At 32.7% G+C, this 19,017-nt stretch overlaps 3 protein-coding genes and 1 non-coding gene across 4 annotated transcripts; 3 read left to right on the plus strand and 1 right to left on the minus strand.

Annotated features, from left to right (window-relative positions):
* The first annotated feature begins 611 nt into the window (after positions 1-611).
* On the plus strand, positions 612-2,568 carry LOC145945387 (very long chain fatty acid elongase AAEL008004-like). Its single transcript, XM_083054351.1, has 4 exons — positions 612-749; positions 1,416-1,684; positions 1,906-2,208; positions 2,345-2,568. Exons 1-4 carry the CDS (start codon positions 707-709, stop codon positions 2,525-2,527), a joined length of 798 nt encoding a protein of 265 aa, XP_082910477.1. The 5' UTR covers positions 612-706; the 3' UTR covers positions 2,528-2,568.
* Positions 2,569-4,832: 2,264 nt separating this feature from the next.
* On the minus strand, positions 4,833-4,951 carry LOC145945736 (5S ribosomal RNA). Its single transcript, XR_014426904.1, has one exon. It is a non-coding gene; the product is annotated as a 5S ribosomal RNA (ribosomal RNA).
* Positions 4,952-5,013: 62 nt separating this feature from the next.
* Positions 5,014-7,656, plus strand: LOC145945421 (mitochondrial coenzyme A diphosphatase NUDT8). Its single transcript, XM_083054414.1, has 3 exons — positions 5,014-5,148; positions 6,173-6,409; positions 6,737-7,656. Exons 1-3 carry the CDS (start codon positions 5,113-5,115, stop codon positions 7,229-7,231), a joined length of 768 nt encoding a protein of 255 aa, XP_082910540.1. The 5' UTR covers positions 5,014-5,112; the 3' UTR covers positions 7,232-7,656.
* A 422-nt stretch (positions 7,657-8,078) lies between these two features.
* Positions 8,079-17,748, plus strand: Sf3b3 (splicing factor 3B subunit 3). Its single transcript, XM_083054411.1, has 12 exons — positions 8,079-8,227; positions 8,368-8,874; positions 9,087-9,259; positions 9,462-9,961; positions 10,054-10,219; positions 11,191-11,359; positions 12,185-12,336; positions 13,137-13,292; positions 13,550-13,841; positions 14,405-15,071; positions 15,786-15,902; positions 16,089-17,748. Exons 2-12 carry the CDS (start codon positions 8,478-8,480, stop codon positions 16,954-16,956), a joined length of 3,657 nt encoding a protein of 1,218 aa, XP_082910537.1. The 5' UTR covers positions 8,079-8,227; positions 8,368-8,477; the 3' UTR covers positions 16,957-17,748.
* Positions 17,749-19,017: the final 1,269 nt, after the last annotated feature.

The raw sequence follows: 19,017 nt of genomic DNA on the forward strand, positions 1-19,017 counted from the left end.
GACATATTTATTTCGGATAAGACCACTGCAATACATTTTACTTAATAAGAAACACCCTGTATATGCAGTATATATATATATATATATATATATATATATATATATACAGCAATAATTTTTTAATTAGCGCAACTTTGAATATCATTATTTTTGTAAGAAATTAAAATAGCTATTTTGTATAATTATTTTTGATTAAAATATTTGTATAATTTTTTATTTTTTGTTGACGCAATTTTTGATAATATCATTTTTGTGGGATATATTTATTAGTGAATTAAAATAATTATACTTGGCGCCTTTTTTTACCTTTTTTGAAAAAAGTAAGTTTAATTGACGACGAAGAAGATATCTTTTCCGATCTGCAATTACATATTTCCGCTTGCTTGTTACGCTAGAATGTTTGATATTTTAAGAAAATAAGTTATAGTAATTTTATTGTCTAATTTCGCGTTTGAATTATCTTTTAACGATACATTTTAGCACAAAATAATTAAAAAATTCCATTTATTATAACAGGAAAACATATTTGACCTATATATCATTAATATTAACATCGAAATGAAAAGTATGCATAAATATTAATATCCACATACCAAGTGCACAATGAAACAGCTATTTCACTAACAAAGTGACTGCAGAAACGACATAATCGCGATTTACCTTTAATAAGTATCAGAGGTGATCATAGCTATTGACGTTTGTGGTTATGATGGAAGAAATGTACAATTATTTATTTGTCGAGCTCTCTGGTAAGTAATTTTTTAATCTAATTAATGCGTTTTTTAAGATGCTATAAAATACATATACTATTTATAAATTCTAAAGACTTTTATATTAAGAGAAATTTGTGGTATTAAACAAAGTGTTTCCGCGAAATACTTGAACAAACTTCTATAATCTATTCTTTACGTAAAAGTAAATATAATTTTTAAGTAAAAATTAAGCTTTTAATTATACAAATCCCATCTTTTTGATATTTAATAAATCTAAATATTTTATGAACATTTTATAATATAGATATCTCACACAACATTTTTATTATAAAATTACATTTAGAAAATAATACAAATTTAGGAATCGTAGAAAAAGGTGATAGAAAAAAAATAAATAAAATTGAAAGTTTGAATTGTGACGCTGTTTCTTTACCTAAAAAGTAAAAAGCCCGGATTAATTTCTCGAAATGTTTAAACGCGACAAATTTGTTTCATTTGCGATATAAATTTCTTATGTACCTAAATATTGACGCAAAAAAGTATAATATTATTCAAAATAATGACTATAATTTTACTAATCTACTATACAATATCAGAAATATTAATGAAGAAGTTCTCTGTTTTTAAATTTGATTACCAAAGATTTGCGCACACTACATATTTTATTTTTATTTCAAAAACTATGTTGCATTTTTTTTACAGCTCCACTAAGTCGCGAATGGCCATTGATGTCTTCACCATTTCCGTTAATGTTCATAATTTTTGGATATTTATTTTTTGTTCTTTACGCTGGTCCTCGCTACATGAAAAATCGACCGCCGTATAAATTGAAAACCTTTATGTTACTTTATAACTTAATACAAATTTTAACAAACTTATGGTTCATAAAAGAACATATATCTTTTGGTTGGTTCTCAGAATATGGTGTAATGTGTTCAGTGCCATCTCCGGATTCTTCCAATGCGATCAAAGTATATTTTCACAATATATAATAATTATTATTGATTATCGATTATATTGTTTGCCAGAAAAAGTAAAATTATATGTAATTTTTGAATATGTAGTGAGAATACATAAGCAAAGAAAATACGATAGTAGTAGGGCGATAAGTGACTCATTTATATAGGCAATATTTCTTTTTATTTCTTTAATAGCACTTTGTATACGTTGTATTATCAAAATTGAATTTCAGATCTTCAATATTACGTGGTGGTTACTGTTATTGAAAATATTCGATCTCGTTGAAACTTGTGCATTTGTGTTGAGAAAGAAACACAATCAGGTTTCCTTTTTGCACGTGTACCATCATGTATCAAATATATTTTTCGTCTGGTTTTATTTAAAATATGTTCTGGACGAGAGAGTGACATTAATTATGCTGCTTAATTGTGCCGTACACGTAATCATGTATACGTATTATTTAATCTCTTCAAGGGGGCCGAAATATCAACAAATGTTGTCTCCTTTTAAGCCTTTTATAACAAGTATTCAAATAGTAAGTTATTATAATATTTTACAACAAAACTTTATACATATACTACACAATTTACATATATGTATATTAATTATTTCTGTTTCAGTAATATAATACACAATTGTTTAATTTTCTGTTTTTCTGTTTGCGAAAATAGGTACAGTTTCTTGCAATATTGATATACCTAATACAAATTATAAATCCAGCTTGTCAAATAAAAGCGCAGTTTCATATAGTATTAGTTACTATTTTTGGTGTAAATGTACTAATATATCTTGTTTTATTTTATGATTTTTATAAGAATTGTTATACTAACGTATCTAAAGAAAAGGAGAATTAAGATTGATATCAAATTAGTACAAATAATTAATGACTAATTAATTTTTTACTTAAGCAACTAATTAATTATTTATTGATTAACAAAAATATTATTTCATGACTTTAGTCATTTTAATAATTTCTTGATTTTAATTAGTCATATTAATTTATTGATTTTAATCAATAATATTATTGTTATTTAATTGTTATTTAATAAATAACTAATTAATCGCTTAAGTAAACAACTTACAATCTGTAATTATTTGTATTTAATTAATATTCAAATAATTAATTATATAAAACTCGTATTAATTAATTATATATACATGTATATTTTATGAATGTTAGTAAAATATATTCTTTTAGAAAAAGAATTCAGATTGATATCAAATTAGTATAAATAGAATAGTATTCAAATAATTAATTATGTATATATGTATATTTCATGTACGTTAATAAAATATACGTTGTATACAAATTGAGTATAACATAATGTTTATTTAATACTATTTATTTCTTTTGTCAATTTTATATATATTTATACATGTAATAGATTTTGTTGCCAAATAAATAATTTTCTATCGACTGTATAATTATTTTCTTTTAAAATGCGTACAAACATATAATAGTATATAATGTTAAATTCCAGAAAAATATAATAAGCTGAAAAATTATTATCATATACATATATTTATATTAAGCCGATTTATATTTCGATTTTAAAATATTGCATCAATTTTAATTTACAGAGGTAAATGAAAAAAGTACACATTATATAATAAATTCAATTTTTTTCAAAAGTTATAAATTTTGTATATTGTATAAATATCCATTTTAAATGTTTAACCTATAATTTATAATATTATGATATTTTATATATTATATGTAATTTAGTATATATACATATATATATTTTTTTTTATTTATATTGTTTTATAGAGTTTATTATGTCTTTTTAAAGTAAAAGATTTTCTGTTTCTAAAGTGTATAATATAATTTTATTACTTTACAAAACAATATATAACTGTGATTTATTTGAATTGCTGATTATAATGATGTAGGATGAAATAAGAAGAAAATCAAAGTTTCAAGTTTATAAACTTGATCTGCGATTACACAGTTCACAAAAAAAAAAGACTAATCGTTTTCCGTAGTCTTGATCGTGCTGGATATGGTTCAAAATTGCTCTCTTTTTCAAATTACTCTTTATATCTTAAAATATATTAAAATATTCCTCTTTTGCAACTTTTACTATAAATTTCAAAATCATAAAACGTGATGTAGAAATTTGAAAACTGCATTATATTCATTAAAAAAAATTATAGTTAGTCTTTTTCTGTGGGTTTTAAAAAAATTTTTTTATTGAATTATTTGCGTTTCCATATAACATAACGCATTGTTATAGTCTTAGTTTTTCAGGATAGAAACGAGGAAACATTAAGAATCAATTCGCAACAATTAATTAATAAAATACTCATTAAAAATAACTCATTAAATAATCGGACACATTCTTAAAATATGACAATAACAGCCTGATGGTGGCATTTTAATTATTCAAAAATAGTATTTATTCAGATAACACCACTTCAATACTTCTTACTTTTATTATAAGAAACATGCTATATATGTTCATATTTTTAATACATTCAGATAAAATTTAATAATTTATGACATCGACAAGATACAAATAATAAACTATCATAATATAATGTCAAGGAGCTAGATATAATTAAAAAACACTGATATCACTCGTTTTTCAGTTGCATCAAGGATTGTAAAGAATATGTATTGAATTGTAAGAATTGTTTTAAAATTACATAAACTTTGACTTAAATTTTGACTTTTTCAATTGTTTTGTCATTAAAAAAAATATTTTTTTAATTATTATTTCAAGTAAATAAAAATAAATATTGTATTTTACATCAAATCGCTATTTTGTAACTGACGATGCAAACATCTACATAATAATTTCCATGCTTAATCATATTAAGACTGCCAGTCTTTAATAATACCTTGTTGGTGCTTAATTTTAAGATAATTATTAATCTGTATTAAAATATTCAATTAAAATATTTAGTTTAACAAAAATAACTTTTTTCCAGACACAAGAAAAATATTAATCATTTTTTATAGTTTTTTGATATTTTGTATATATATTTTTTTCTTTTTTTAATACATAGAGAATCCCACGTCAAATAACTTTTTATTGCTCTTTTTGCGAAATATAATTTAATTACAATTTATTAAATATAATTTTTGCAAAATATTTGAAATAATTTATCATTATTGATAAGATATGATTAACAAAAAAAAAAAAAAGAAGACTGTACCAACGTTACATGGTGTTCCCAAGCGGTCACCCATCCAAGTACTGACCATGCTCAACGTTGCTTAACTTCAGTGATCGGACGAGAACTGGTGTTTTAAACGTGACATGACTGTTGGCGAGAGTAATAGCTTCAGTTACTAAAGAAATACTTTACAACACGAGACATCTATGAGTAAATGCTCGAACTCAATCGATGACGTTTTCGTTCGTCAAAGCAGCAATCATCATTGAGTGATTCGATGATTTCAGCGTTTTATGTAACTATAATCCATTGATTGATGAAGCTATCGATGCGTCCTTTGCTACGTGCATATGTAAGTTAATTTTGACAATCGTTCATCCAACTATTTTGCGAAAAACAGAGGTCATATTTTATTTCACTTATCGCGAATTGCATCAGATGCATTTCTAACCTAATCAATCTTATTCAATTTATCGTAAGTAGGCCAAAGTTACAACTATGATCGCTATTAGTGGCGCCAAAAAAATAAAAGTTACTTGACGTGGGATTCTCTGTGTATTAAAAAAAGAGAGAGAAAAAGTGTATATATAAATTCTATATAAAATTTTTATTTAAGGTTATGTGTTTGAATTGTACGTACACATATGTTTTACAAGCATTCAATTAGAAATTGTTCGCAAAGATTGAAATAAAATACACATACATGTATTGGTAGCTAATAAGAAAACTAGTAAAAAATTGTGCAAATCATGTTTCAAAGAAATCATATAATTATATATACTTTTCAGATATCTATATTAGTTTGATATTATATATATTTGTTTTTTAATCAATTATTATTATTTTTAAAATTATAAATCAAGCAACACGAGAAACAAAGGAATTAAAATTGTGCAAAGAAAAATTGTATATAAAATTGTATTAAAATTATATATTTATATAATATTTATTATATATTATAATTAATGTATATTTATGTATATTTATTATGTATTATAATTAAATTAAATATATATTATAATTAAATTAAATATTATATATTATATAATTAAATTAAATATTATATATTATAATTAAATATTATATTATATATTATAATTAAATATTATATTATATATATATATAACTTTTTCTTTTTTAAAATGTCTTATTAATGTAGATTTTCTTGCAATTGCAATTTTAATTTTAATAACATGAATTACATTTTTTTACCTTTTTTAAATAGAATCTATTTATTTCCTCGTCAACATATAAGACTTGAAAATTCATTGAAGAGTTTATGAAATTAAAATTAAAATTAATTTATATATATAGTATATTTATATTTTATTAATATACATTAATCTAGAATTAATTCTAAATATTCTCACATTAAGTCCACAGTGCCCAAGCATTCTATCAACATGATCAACTCTGTTCTAAAGGCCGAGGTGGTATTATCAGAAAATAATCGTAAGGCTTGCAGCAAAAAATTCAAATCTATACAATTTCCCAAGTTGAAAGACAAGGATATTCCGGAAGCTGCCATTTTGATCCCATTATGTTCCTACAAAGGAGAACTTGGTCTCTTATACACACTGCGATCCATAAAACTGAGATCCAGTGGAGGACAGGTAATATATATAATTTATTTTTAATATTTATATAAGTACAAAAAATGTAAATAATATGTATACATATATTATACATATAAATATATTTATATATTTTTTCATTTATAAATTTATAGATAAATATATTTTTATTATATAAAGTTTAATATAAATTTTTAATTATATAAAGAAAAGATATTTATATCGTAAAATATACAAGACTTGAATATACAATATATTTATATTGTATATTAGTTGTGTTTTTTATAACTTTTTTATATAAAGAAAAGATATTTATATCGTGAAATATACAAGACTTGTTTGATTTCTCAAGAAAATCTTTTTCAGGCATCTTTCCCAGGTGGTATGCGTGACAAGAGCGATGCAGACCTGCAGGAAACTGCTCTGCGAGAGACCTGGGAGGAGCTGAAGATCCCCAAGGAGAAGATCGACGTGTGGACCACGGGGAATCTTATCGGCAAGGTGGACGTCAACGTGATGCCCGTGCTGGCTTATATCGGCGAGGTGGTGCCGGAGGAATTGGAGATCAACCACGATGAAGTGGACGAGGCGTTCGTGATCAGCTTGCAAAAGTTATGCGATCCCGAGTTGTGTCATTTCACGTACTTCCGTCATGTCAATATCACCTTGCCGAATTATTTGGGTGGCAAATATCGTGTCTGGGGATTCACCGGAGCCATCACTCACTTTGCGCTCGAGTGTTTGATACCAGAGATTTATAGAAACAACATCCTTGACGTGCGGAGGTTTAGGAAAGACGCGTCTTTAGAGACAAAAACGAAAAGGACTTTTGAACAGGATGCAATACAATCGAAAATGTGATGAAGCGTTGAAATTTTGATATGTGTTTATATATTGCGACGCTGTAGATTAATCGAAATTATTAACCATAATTAAATTAAGATATATTTTTATAACGTTGCGAGATAATATCTCACTAGAATTCTTAACAATTTTAAATTTTCGAGCGATTGGTATATCAAAACTTCGACACTGGATTGTTGGCATAACTTTATCAAACGGAATGTTACAAAATTTGTTGCAGCATATACATACAATATATATAATATCGTACCTGTGATTTTAGTATTAGATGTTAATAGGAAAAAGGGGAATTACTCTTAGACATTTCTAGTTTTTAAATGTTTAATTGGAAATAAAACATATGTATATTTTTTTTCTTTCTTTTCTTTAACATTTTTAATAGATTGGAGCTTGAGTTTCTATAGTGACACAGACTGAACATTCTTGCCGTTATATATTACTCAAATTATTTTTTGTATATTTTATTAAAATATATTTATTAAGTATATTTATTATAAATATATAATATATAAATATATATTATAGTATTAATATTATATAATATTCTCTTGTAGTATATCCATGCATCATATATATATATTTTTGCATGTTTGTATATAATTGTTTATTTATATTTTTTTTTAGGAATTATGAACAATATACATATGAGGTCTCAATTCTTAAACATATACAATCAATTTTCGTGCGCAAAAATTGAAAAAGAATCGGGACCCAGATATACCACCCTGTATCTTCATGTGGATAAGCCTTTAGGTTGCCGCAAATATGGCACCAAACAGCCAATAGGCGAGCTGGATTTTGACGCGCGACGGATGTGACGTTCTCCGCGAGAATAGACGCACTTCGTTTCCGGCGGAAAAGCGTAACTTCGCGAACGCTAGCGAGATCTATCCTCCCATAACGGTCGCAGCGGCAGGTTTACTCGATTCTCCGACCACAACGAGAAAATCCGGAGGCATCGTCGAGCGTCATCGCGCTGAAGATACAATCGAGGTAAGAGAGCATCCCTGACATTTCTCCCCTTCGAATCTTATCGTTATTTTTCCATTTTAATTCGCCTGGATCGAAATAAAAAAGAAAAAGATTAGTCCAATTATTTCTTCATGTATACAAAAGTAAATGTTTTCTTGCAGTATGGACGCTCGGTGAGAATCCCTATCGAGAGCGTAAGCCTCCGTTAATTTCGACCGATCAACGAAGAAGAAGAAGAAAAGAAGAAGAAGAAGAAGAAGCGCTGGTCAAGATGTATCTGTACAATTTGACTTTACAACGCGCCACCGGCATCACACACGCGGTCCATGGAAATTTCTCCGGCAGCAAGATGCAGGAGATCCTGGTCTCCCGCGGTAAGTCGTTGGAGCTGCTGCGACCGGACCCCAACACAGGAAAGGTTCACACCCTGCTGACCATCGAGGTCTTCGGCGTCATCAGGTCTCTGACGACGTTCAGATTGACCGGCGCTACCAAGGATTACATCATCGTGGGCTCGGATTCCGGACGCATAGTAATTCTGGAGTATATTCCCGCCAAGAACATGTTCGACAAGGTACATCAGGAGACTTTTGGCAAGAGTGGATGTAGACGCATCGTTCCGGGCCAGTATCTGGCCATCGATCCCAGAGGCAGAGCGGTTATGATAGGTATTGCATATATTTGCGTCTCCTTGATTATATTTTTGTAGCAATTTTGAATGATAACGATAAGTTAACATTGACTACCACGTGATTACCTCTGTGTTTCATCTGATTAACGTTGATTACACCTTTTCTCTATGATGGCAACCTATTGATCGATAACAATTGTTTTTCAATGTATGCGAATTGGATATTACATCTGTCTGGTATTATTTTAGGCGCTATTGAAAAACAGAAGCTCGTGTACATCCTAAACAGAGACGCCGAGGCTCGTTTAACGATCTCTTCTCCATTAGAGGCTCATAAGAGCAACACACTGGTGTATCACACAGTCGGTGTCGACGTTGGCTTTCAAAATCCCATATTTGCGTGTCTGGAGATCGATTACGAGGTAAAAGTTCTTTCAAGTTTCGAACAACGAATATATCCTCGTAACAAAAGGATCACCATCGTAGCCACATGATTACACAACCGTGTTTCATCTGATTAACATTGATTACATTTTTTTATTATGATGGCGCTTATACGACATATTCATAGTACCATGTTTGCAATAGACGTTCAATATTCTAATAAAAAAATTAATTTGGCAGGAAGCCGACAGCGATCCCACGGGCGATGCGGCGGTGAAGACCCAACAGACTCTGACCCTGTACGAGCTCGATCTCGGTCTAAATCACGTGGTGCGAAAGTACAGCGAACCGCTAGAGGAGCACGCCAACTTCCTCGTGTCCGTCCCAGGCGGCAACGACGGTCCGAGCGGCGTTCTGATCTGCTCCGAGAACTACCTGACCTACAAGAATCTCGGGGATCAGCACGACATTCGTTGCCCGATCCCGCGACGTCGTAACGACCTGGACGATCCCGAGAGGGGGATGATATTCGTGTGCTCGGCCACCCATAAGACGAAGAGCATGTTCTTCTTCCTGGCGCAGACGGAGCAGGGAGACATTTTTAAGATCACACTCGAGACCGACGAGGAGGACATGGTTACCGAGATCAAGCTCAAGTATTTCGACACCGTCCCAGTCGCGGCGAGTATGTGCGTCCTGAAAACGGGTTTCCTATTTGTCGCCTCGGAATTCGGCAACCAGTTAGTACCACACGCAGACACACGTCACATCACGCGCGTTTTAAAATAAAGGAATGATTTGCGAACAGCGCGATTACGTTGTCGTTTTTCAGCTACCTGTATCAGATAGCGCATCTCGGAGACGACGACGACGAGCCCGAATTCAGCTCGGCGATGCCGCTCGAGGAAGGCGACACCTTCTTCTTCGCACCACGACCGCTTCGCAATCTCGTGCTGGTCGACGAAATGGACAGTCTCTCGCCCATAATGGCTTGCCAGGTGACGTATTTATTCTGCAAGATGCAAATCTTGGCTTCCCAGCACCTTCAAGTAGGAGAGGAACGTCATCTATGCGTCTCTCTTCTGTGGGAATTCAGATGTGCGAGAGCGAAATTCTCTTTGTCGCCTTTGGTTTGTTATTGCAAATCGAAGTGAACTCTTAGAGAGACATATTTTCTCTTTCCTCATATGGCATTTTGCAGGAAGAACGAGCTATATGTCTACACACTGACCGATCCTGGGGGAAGGGGAAGGTTTAGAGTTAAAATCCTTTCTTTCAAATAAAAAAGAATCAGTTTCGCGAACGCTTATTAAAGCTGTTTTATATGAAATGGCTAAAAAAGCTCGAGAACAATTATTTAAATAATAAAGCAAAATCAATCCTCGCATTATCGACGTCAGGATCCGCTAGTGTGTCTACATATAAATCTGTTCAACCCTTTCGTCGATGAACGGGTACCTACACATTGATGGAAAGGTGAAAAACTATGCATTGAAGAAGGATTAAGGCTCCTGGTTCTTCACCGACCATATTGGAATTGTGACGTCAGAGGCGAGAAAACGCACGCTAAACATTCTTAGATGCCATTTCGAAGTAAAAAGATATTTCGAAGAAACCACTTTGGATGGCTTTCTCTCTTAAAATACCTCGAAAACTATTTTTTTCCCTTTATAATCAATCAACAGCTGTAAAATGACTAATATGAGGCCCAGTCCGTCTGGTCTTTGCGCAGTCATTCCGCATGATTAAGTCTGATATGATCATTTTACGGTTGTTGATCGACTGTCAAGGGTCGTCTGAAGGTCATCTGAAATAGTGTTTCATCGAAATAGCTTTTCCTTTAAAAATGGCATCTAAGAATTTTCAGCGTGTGCTTTCTCGCCTCTGACGTCACAATCTAACATGACCGCGGCGCCTTAAAGAAGAAAATCTTTCATCATATATATATATATATCTTTAACTGTCACAGGTGGCAGATCTGGCGAACGAGGACACGCCGCAGTTGTACATTGCTTGTGGTCGAGGACCGCGATCAACCTTGCGCGTGTTACGTCACGGTCTCGAGGTCTCCGAGATGGCCGTGAGCGAGCTGCCTGGTAATCCAAATGCTGTATGGACCGTGAAAAGGAGAATCGATGGTTAGTCGAGAGATATATTTCTACCCAATCGTTTGCATGTTTTCACTTGAATTGCTTACTCGGACGATCGGCACGTTTTTCCTTAGCTGCCGATCGTTATAATTCACGTGTCTCGTCTTTATCATTTCTTTGAAAATCCTGCTCCTATATAATTCTACGAGGCGATATAAAAAAAAAAAAAAAATATCCGTCTTTGCAGTCAGAAGTTAAATGTATCTCGCAGATTTTTCTATCGTCTTATTCTTCTTTTATAAGAAAGAATGTGTGGATGAGAAAGTGCTCAATGATAGTAAATTTGAGCAAAGCTTTGGGGTAAGAGAACTGTATTTACTACTTTAATATGACTTGAAAAAGAAAAAAAAATCGTAGTTTTGCTTTAAAGAAAAGAAAAAAAATGGCATCGGCATTTTGTAAAAACGATATTAATAAACCTGGTGGCTTGATACACTCTTATCAAACACCAGTTCTCTCTTTCAGGATGCCAGCGCGCTATTGGTTGACCCACAGAAGTCTGAATGACCGAAAGGTAAGGATCTCTGCGCGAAATTGGCACGAATAAGAGTCGATTCGCGACTCGACTCGACAAAGATACAAAAAAAAAGGAGAGAGAAAGCTCATCAACTCTTTTTGTGCCTCCGTGACACGAAATCGTGCGCAGTTTCGAGGGGGAAAAAAGGGCGAAATATTTAAATACATTATATATAATATCTCTTCAAATGGACAAATTTAAATATACAATTCAATTTAATTTTTTTTATCCTCGACGTTTCCGTTTTCGCGCATTTCCCTGCGTACCGAGGATGAGCCTTGTAATTTTGATTGCAGAGGAATATGATGCATACATCATAGTGTCCTTCGTGAACGCCACCCTAGTACTCAGTATCGGCGAGACTGTCGAGGAAGTGACGGATTCGGGTTTTCTCGGTACGACACCGACGTTGAGTTGCTCGGCATTGGGCGAGGACGCATTGGTGCAGGTATTTTTTGCACATTGGAATTACATATTATATTCTGCGGTTCTACGAGTGAAGTCTTGTCTTAATAAAAAGAAAGTAATTTTGTTAAATACACGCGATTATTTTCTATAAACATATATTATAATATTAAATATTAATATATTTAATATTTATATAAATTTATATAAATATATATTTAATATATATTAATAATATATATTTAAGATATATTAAATATTAAATGTCTAACAAAAAATAATGGCATGTTTTTTGACAAAAAAAAAGGACTCTGGACCTTAAAGTCTAGATTCGCTCGTAGGATCGCGAAATTACTCTTTCGATGCACTTGGTATCTCCGGCATGATCCTGGTCGACCACGTGCCGGTCGCAAAAAGAGTGCTAAAGTAATTCTGGGCTCACATCGTTGGAATGTTCCGACTTTCGTCCGAACTTTCCTGGTTTTACAGGCCCGACAATCGCATATATAAATCTTTAAATTTTAATATAGCATAAGACTCTAACATAAGAATAATATATATTTATTATATATATTTATATAATCTTTTTATTTATTTATTAATTTTTTAAAATTATTTATTAATATATTATTAAATATATTATATTGTTTATATATTATATATTATTTAATATATCAATTAATATATTTTATTTTATTTTATTTATATATATTATATAAATATATTATTAAATATATTGTTTATTTTAACTGTATATTATTACTAATATATTTGTATAATAATTAAAAATATACGATTTTCTTATTTGAAACGTTAATTGAACATGATTCGATCCGTTTTCAGGTATATCCTGACGGTATACGTCATATCCGAGCAGATAAGCGTGTGAACGAATGGAAGGCGCCTGGCAAGAAGACCATCGTAAAGTGCGCGGTCAATCAACGTCAAGTTGTGATCGCTCTGACCGGAGGGGAACTCGTTTACTTCGAAATGGATCCTGTATGTATCTCCGCAATGTAATATATATTCCATCGTTCTCTCAACATATCGCATTATTGTTCTCTCTGAGTGATGTCTGTTCTTCAGAGATGTAAAAGATGCGAAGAGCAATATCACTTGTTACATCTTTGTATCTTGTAATCCCAAGTTTATCGCTTATCGATGAACTGAGATTGATGTGAGAGTGAACATACACATAAGACACTAGACGAAACTGTCGTCTATCAATCAACGTTGAACTTCACGCACATTTTCAGACCGGACAACTGAACGAGTACACGGAGAGAAAGAAGATGCCGTCGGAAGTGATGTGTATGGCCCTCGGAAACGTCGCCGTGGGCGAGCAACGTTCGTGGTTCCTGGCCGTCGGCCTGCAGGACAATACAGTGAGGATAATATCTCTGGATCCCTCAGACTGTCTAGCACCGAGGAGTATGCAAGCGTTACCGGCAGCTGCGGAGAGTCTATGTATCGTGGAGATGGGTGCTAAGGAAGCCGACAATTCCGAGGATTCGGCGCCGCAACAATCCAGTTTGTATTTAAACATAGGTGAGTTACGTATATTTATATGAAAATCAATCAAATTGTCAAGAGATTGTAAAAGATATTTTTTTAATACACGTTACATTCTCTAGAAATTACACAACTGTGTCATTAGTGTTTACTGTTATCTAAAAAATTATATAGATGATTATCTAGATAAAATTTTGACATTATCTAGATGAAATTTTTCATGTTATCTTTATATAGATAATGCAAATATATGTATTATTTATATCTACATCTTAAATGAAAAAAAAATGTTAACTTTACTAAATTATCTAGAATAATGTTCAGAGATAATTTGGTTTACAGTCATAGCACATAAAAATACTTAAGTAATAAGCGATAAAAACTTACAAATAAAAATATGAATATATTTTTATATCCCTTTTATAATTAACATTTTTTGTTTATAACTGTGTTTACATAAGTTTTAAAAATTATATATATTATCTGAAATTATCGGAAGTTAGGTCTAAATATCTAGATATCTAGATATATTTAAAATAAAATCATCTTCATCTTATCCAAGATAAAAATTTGTGTATTATATTATTATATCTTTTCAGGTTTGCAGAATGGCGTATTGCTTAGAACAGTGTTGGACCCGATTTCCGGCGATCTCGCGGACACGAGAACGCGATACCTAGGTTCTCGTCCCGTCAAGCTCTTCAGAATACGTATGCAGGGCAATCAGGCCGTCCTGGCGATGAGCAGTCGCTCGTGGCTAAGTTACTATCATCAGAATCGCTTTCATCTCACGCCCCTATCATACGAGAGTTTGGAATTCGCCTCGGGCTTCAGTTCCGAGCAGTGTCCGGAAGGTATCGTCGCCATATCGACGAACACGTTGAGGATCCTGGCGCTCGAGAAGCTGGGCGCCGTGTTCAATCAAGTGAGCTTCCCGTTGGAGTATACGCCGCGAAAGTTCGCGATCCACGCAGACTCCGCGCATCTGGTGGTCATCGAGACCGAGCACAACGCTTACACGGAAGAGACGAAGCAACAGAGGAGACTGCAGATGGCGGAGGAGATGCAGGAGGCGGCCGGTGCCGAGGAGGCCGCCGTTGCCCGAGAATTGGCAGAGGCGTTCCTGTCGGAGGAACCGAACGAGACGGTTTTCGGCGCCCCGCGAGCTGGACCAGGCCTTTGGGCCTCGCTGCTGAGAATCATGGCACCTACTACCGGTCAAACGTTCGAGGTGCATCGCTTCGAGCAAAATCTAGCTGCGTTGTGGTAAGTCGCTGAAAGAATAATCTAGTTTAGGTGTATACACCCGGGAAAAACCTTGAAAACCTGGTATTCTCAGGGTATTTTGTTTTACTACTATGTCTAACAAATCTTTGCAATATTTAAGTTTTTGTTAAAATTTTATACGATCTATTTCAGTATCAAGAATTTATGTAAGTTTCATAAAAAATTGTTCAATTTTTTAACAGGTAATATTTAAAAAAAATTAGTACTTATTTATTTAATAAAAATTTAATTAAATAAATAATTTAATAAACAAATACATAATACTTTAATAAATAAAAAATTTAAGTAAATTAATATTCCTTGACACGTTTATAATAAATTATTTTTTGTTTTCTATTTTTATTTTATATTATATTCTTGCATATATTTTTAGCGTTTAGATATGATATATCGCACTTTGTTATTGTTCAAATTAATTTTACAATTAATAAATCAATATTAAATGCTAGAAAAATTGCATTCTTGATAACTTTCCAATTGTATGAATAGAAAACATTAAAAAGCGTATACAATAAATGAACTTAAAAAGCTGCATCTACACAATTTTTTTTATTTTACCTGAAATTTTAAACGAAAATACCGAGAAGGTCAAGGGAATTCTCAGGGAATTTTTTTACAAAATTTGAATATAAACCCTATAGTACTTTATCGCTATATATTTTTTCTTCATTTATTTTCTCTTTTCTTTTGTAGCCTCTGTCTCGTAAAGTTCTCCAATCAAGGAGATCAGCTGTTCCTTATCGTCGGAGTCGCAAAGGAGTTTCAATTAAATCCCAGAGTCAGCAACGGCGGTTTCCTTTACACATACAAGTAAGATATCTTTCATACTAAACTATTGATTTATACTGTACGATCGAATGTGATGAAAGCGACAATACATCTGTTGTATTCTTGATGATAAGTCCTGCAGTGCTGATACTCGAAGCTATATCATTCGACTAAGATCGCGATATTTCACGGAACGAGAATTAATGAAAAAACGATCGCTTGTTCCAGAGTAAATACGGAGTGTACCAGTATCGAGCTGCTCCACAAATCTCCCTTGGACGAGGTGCCGCTGGCCATTTGTCCGTATCAAGGCCGAGTACTGGTCGGCGTGGGTAGGATGCTGCGGCTTTACGACATGGGTAAGAAGAAGTTACTGCGCAAGTGCGAGAACAAGCACATACCCAACGCCGTGGTCTCGATCAACGCTATCGGTCAGCGGATCTACGTCAGCGACGTGCAGGAGTCCGTGTACGCGGTGAGGTACAAACGCCAGGAGAATCAGTTGATCGTCTTCGCGGACGACACCCATCCCAGATGGATCACGACCACGTGCGTGCTGGACTACGACACCGTCGCTACGGCCGACAAGTTCGGCAACATAGCCGTCATACGACTGGCGACCGGCATCAACGACGACGTGGACGAGGACCCTACGGGGAATAAGGCGCTGTGGGACCGAGGCTTGCTGAACGGCGCCAGCCAGAAGGCAGACACGGTAGCCTGCTTTCACGTGGGCGAGACGGTGATGTCGCTGCAGAAGGCGACCCTCATACCAGGCGGTTCCGAGAGTCTGGTCTACACGACCCTCAGCGGAACGGTGGGCGTCCTGGTGCCCTTCACCAGCCACGAGGATCACGACTTCTTTCAGCACCTAGAGATGCACATGCGATCCGAGCATCCGCCCCTGTGCGGCAGGGATCATCTGTCCTTCCGCTCGTATTATTACCCGGTGAAGAACGTCATCGACGGCGATCTCTGCGAACAGTTCAATTCGATCGAACCTGCCAAGCAGAAGAGCATCTCCGGCGACCTCGAGAGAACCCCGTCCGAGGTGTCGAAGAAGCTGGAGGACATTCGCACGCGTTACGCATTCTAAGATGATCCTCCACGAGTACATCGTGTCTTTCGATATGTTGTTTTTCAATTTTTTTTTCAGCACCGTGTCATTAATCGGTAGATCTTGGGAAATTTGTTGTACGTTTATTATAATCTATATTTTTTACACATAACGTTTAATTAGCGTTCTCTCCCATATTTTTCGACGCGATCGTAATCGTGAAAACCAAGTTCTATTATATATGACATAATCTGTATAAAAGTTTCATATTTTCTACATGTGTGATAACTTTATTATATATAAATTCTTGATTCTTTTTTTTAATATATACATAACATTCAGGAAATGTATATTCAATTTCCTTTAAGGCAAAAAACTGCCGCATGAAAAAATGAGTAAAGATATTTTAATAGCCTAGGGAGACTTAAAAATAATCCCGCTAAATGTGTATAAGTTTTGTATTTCTGTAACAAATAGCGAATTGCTATGAAAATCACAATATACAAGTTGATTCCTTGTGTGGAAATAACAAATATTTGATTGTTACGAGAATAAGAAGTATTTAATTTCATTTGTATCGGTGTAGATATACATACACATAACGCGCGATGTAATTTCACTATTACTACTATTACAAACCACATATATAAACTAATGCATCGCTATTCAAATAGTATTATATGACGGCGATTAATTTCAGCTTGTTGCTATTTTGCAAATTTGCGTATTCAATCATTCATCGAGTTTAATATCAATTCATCACTCGCCCTAATAATGATTTGTGTACATCCAACACGAATATCTTTCAATATATTTATTAAAGGAGAAGTATTTCTTTTCTCTCTTTTGGACCGAGTCCCCCCCTATAATTTAATTCCGTAGAAACTAGAGTGTAATATAAACCGGGGAAAATGTAAAATTATCTTGGAATCTCCTAGAATTTTTCTTATTAAATTCCAAAATCTTGCGCATTTAATTAAAAATATATTTTTAACGTTTGTGTAAACATTAAATTAAATTTGTGAGATAAAATATAGGAGATTTTGCGTATATTGATGATGATTAGATCGAAATCGTCATCGATATGGTGAAATTAATTTTTGTTAAACATTATATACCGCGTGGAACGGAAATAATAATTTTTTTCGTTTTCAGGGAAGCGCATTTTCCATTATTAAAGTGATAAGATCGGTATAGTCAGCGTCAGGAAATCTCTATTTAAAGGATATTCCAGAATATATACTGAATTAGAACAGCGGAACGGACGGCTCTATCCTCACGATGGCATAACTAGGTGAGCATGCAACCCCGTGAATGCATTCAATTGCATCCCCCACCTCGTGGCATCACGATATCTACGTATAAGTACATAATTATGCATGCACACACACCTTCGAAGCATTCTGTAGCTTCGCAGCTCGAAATTATAGAATGTATCCTACGTTATAATAATTAATTGATTGATTGATTTGAAAAGAATTGAATGCTGCACGCATTTTATTTGATTTTCGAAACGATTTATTATTTTATTAATAACGTTATTGTGTCAAATAATTCGTACTTCAATTATGCATTTTCTTTATGCCATTTGATTCATCTCATTATTGTTGCATAAAAGTATTAAAGTAAAATATCAATATTTTACGAGATATTTGATAATTTATATAAAATAATGTCACATTAAAGTATAAAATATTTTGTAAACTATTCACTTTTTGACCATCTCTTATCTTTATAACTTTTTATGTCGAATATTGAGAGAAATCGATTTATACAAAAAAAAAAAAATTAGTGTGATCTCATGTAAAGTGATTAAGTTGAATTTTAAATGAAAAATAACTTTAATTAAAATTTGAAATTATCAACTCTTTTCTATTGAAATCTTTTAACTTTTGTATTTTGAAATATCTTGTTACAGTCATAATTTGATTAAATTAAAATGGGACACTATATATACTTATGTGTATATATATATATATATATATGTATATATATATATATATATATATATATATATATATATGTATGTATGTATGTATGTATAAAATGTTATAAATATTATTATAGATAATTTAATATATTGAAAAATATAAAAAGAAT

The sequence above is a fragment of the Prenolepis imparis genome, unplaced genomic scaffold, assembly GCF_030444845.1.
Source record: "Prenolepis imparis isolate NDT839.2.m4 unplaced genomic scaffold, iyPreImpa1.0 SCAF_14, whole genome shotgun sequence".
Lineage (NCBI taxonomy): Eukaryota > Metazoa > Arthropoda > Insecta > Hymenoptera > Formicidae > Prenolepis > Prenolepis imparis.

Coding starts and splice junctions, on each gene's coding strand:
- LOC145945387 (XM_083054351.1), top strand. CDS start 707: ATGATGGAAGAAATGTACAATTATTTATTTGTCGAGCTCTCTG. Junction 750..1,415: donor TTTATTTGTCGAGCTCTCTG/GTAAGTAATTTT, acceptor TTTTTTTTACAG/CTCCACTAAGTCGCGAATGG. Junction 1,685..1,905: donor ATTCTTCCAATGCGATCAAA/GTATATTTTCAC, acceptor ATTGAATTTCAG/ATCTTCAATATTACGTGGTG.
- LOC145945421 (XM_083054414.1), top strand. CDS start 5,113: ATGAAGCTATCGATGCGTCCTTTGCTACGTGCATAT. Junction 5,149..6,172: donor GTCCTTTGCTACGTGCATAT/GTAAGTTAATTT, acceptor TCTCACATTAAG/TCCACAGTGCCCAAGCATTC. Junction 6,410..6,736: donor TGAGATCCAGTGGAGGACAG/GTAATATATATA, acceptor AATCTTTTTCAG/GCATCTTTCCCAGGTGGTAT.
- Sf3b3 (XM_083054411.1), top strand. CDS start 8,478: ATGTATCTGTACAATTTGACTTTACAACGCGCCACCGGCATCACACAC. Junction 9,260..9,461: donor GTCTGGAGATCGATTACGAG/GTAAAAGTTCTT, acceptor TTAATTTGGCAG/GAAGCCGACAGCGATCCCAC. Junction 12,337..13,136: donor GCGAGGACGCATTGGTGCAG/GTATTTTTTGCA, acceptor ATCCGTTTTCAG/GTATATCCTGACGGTATACG.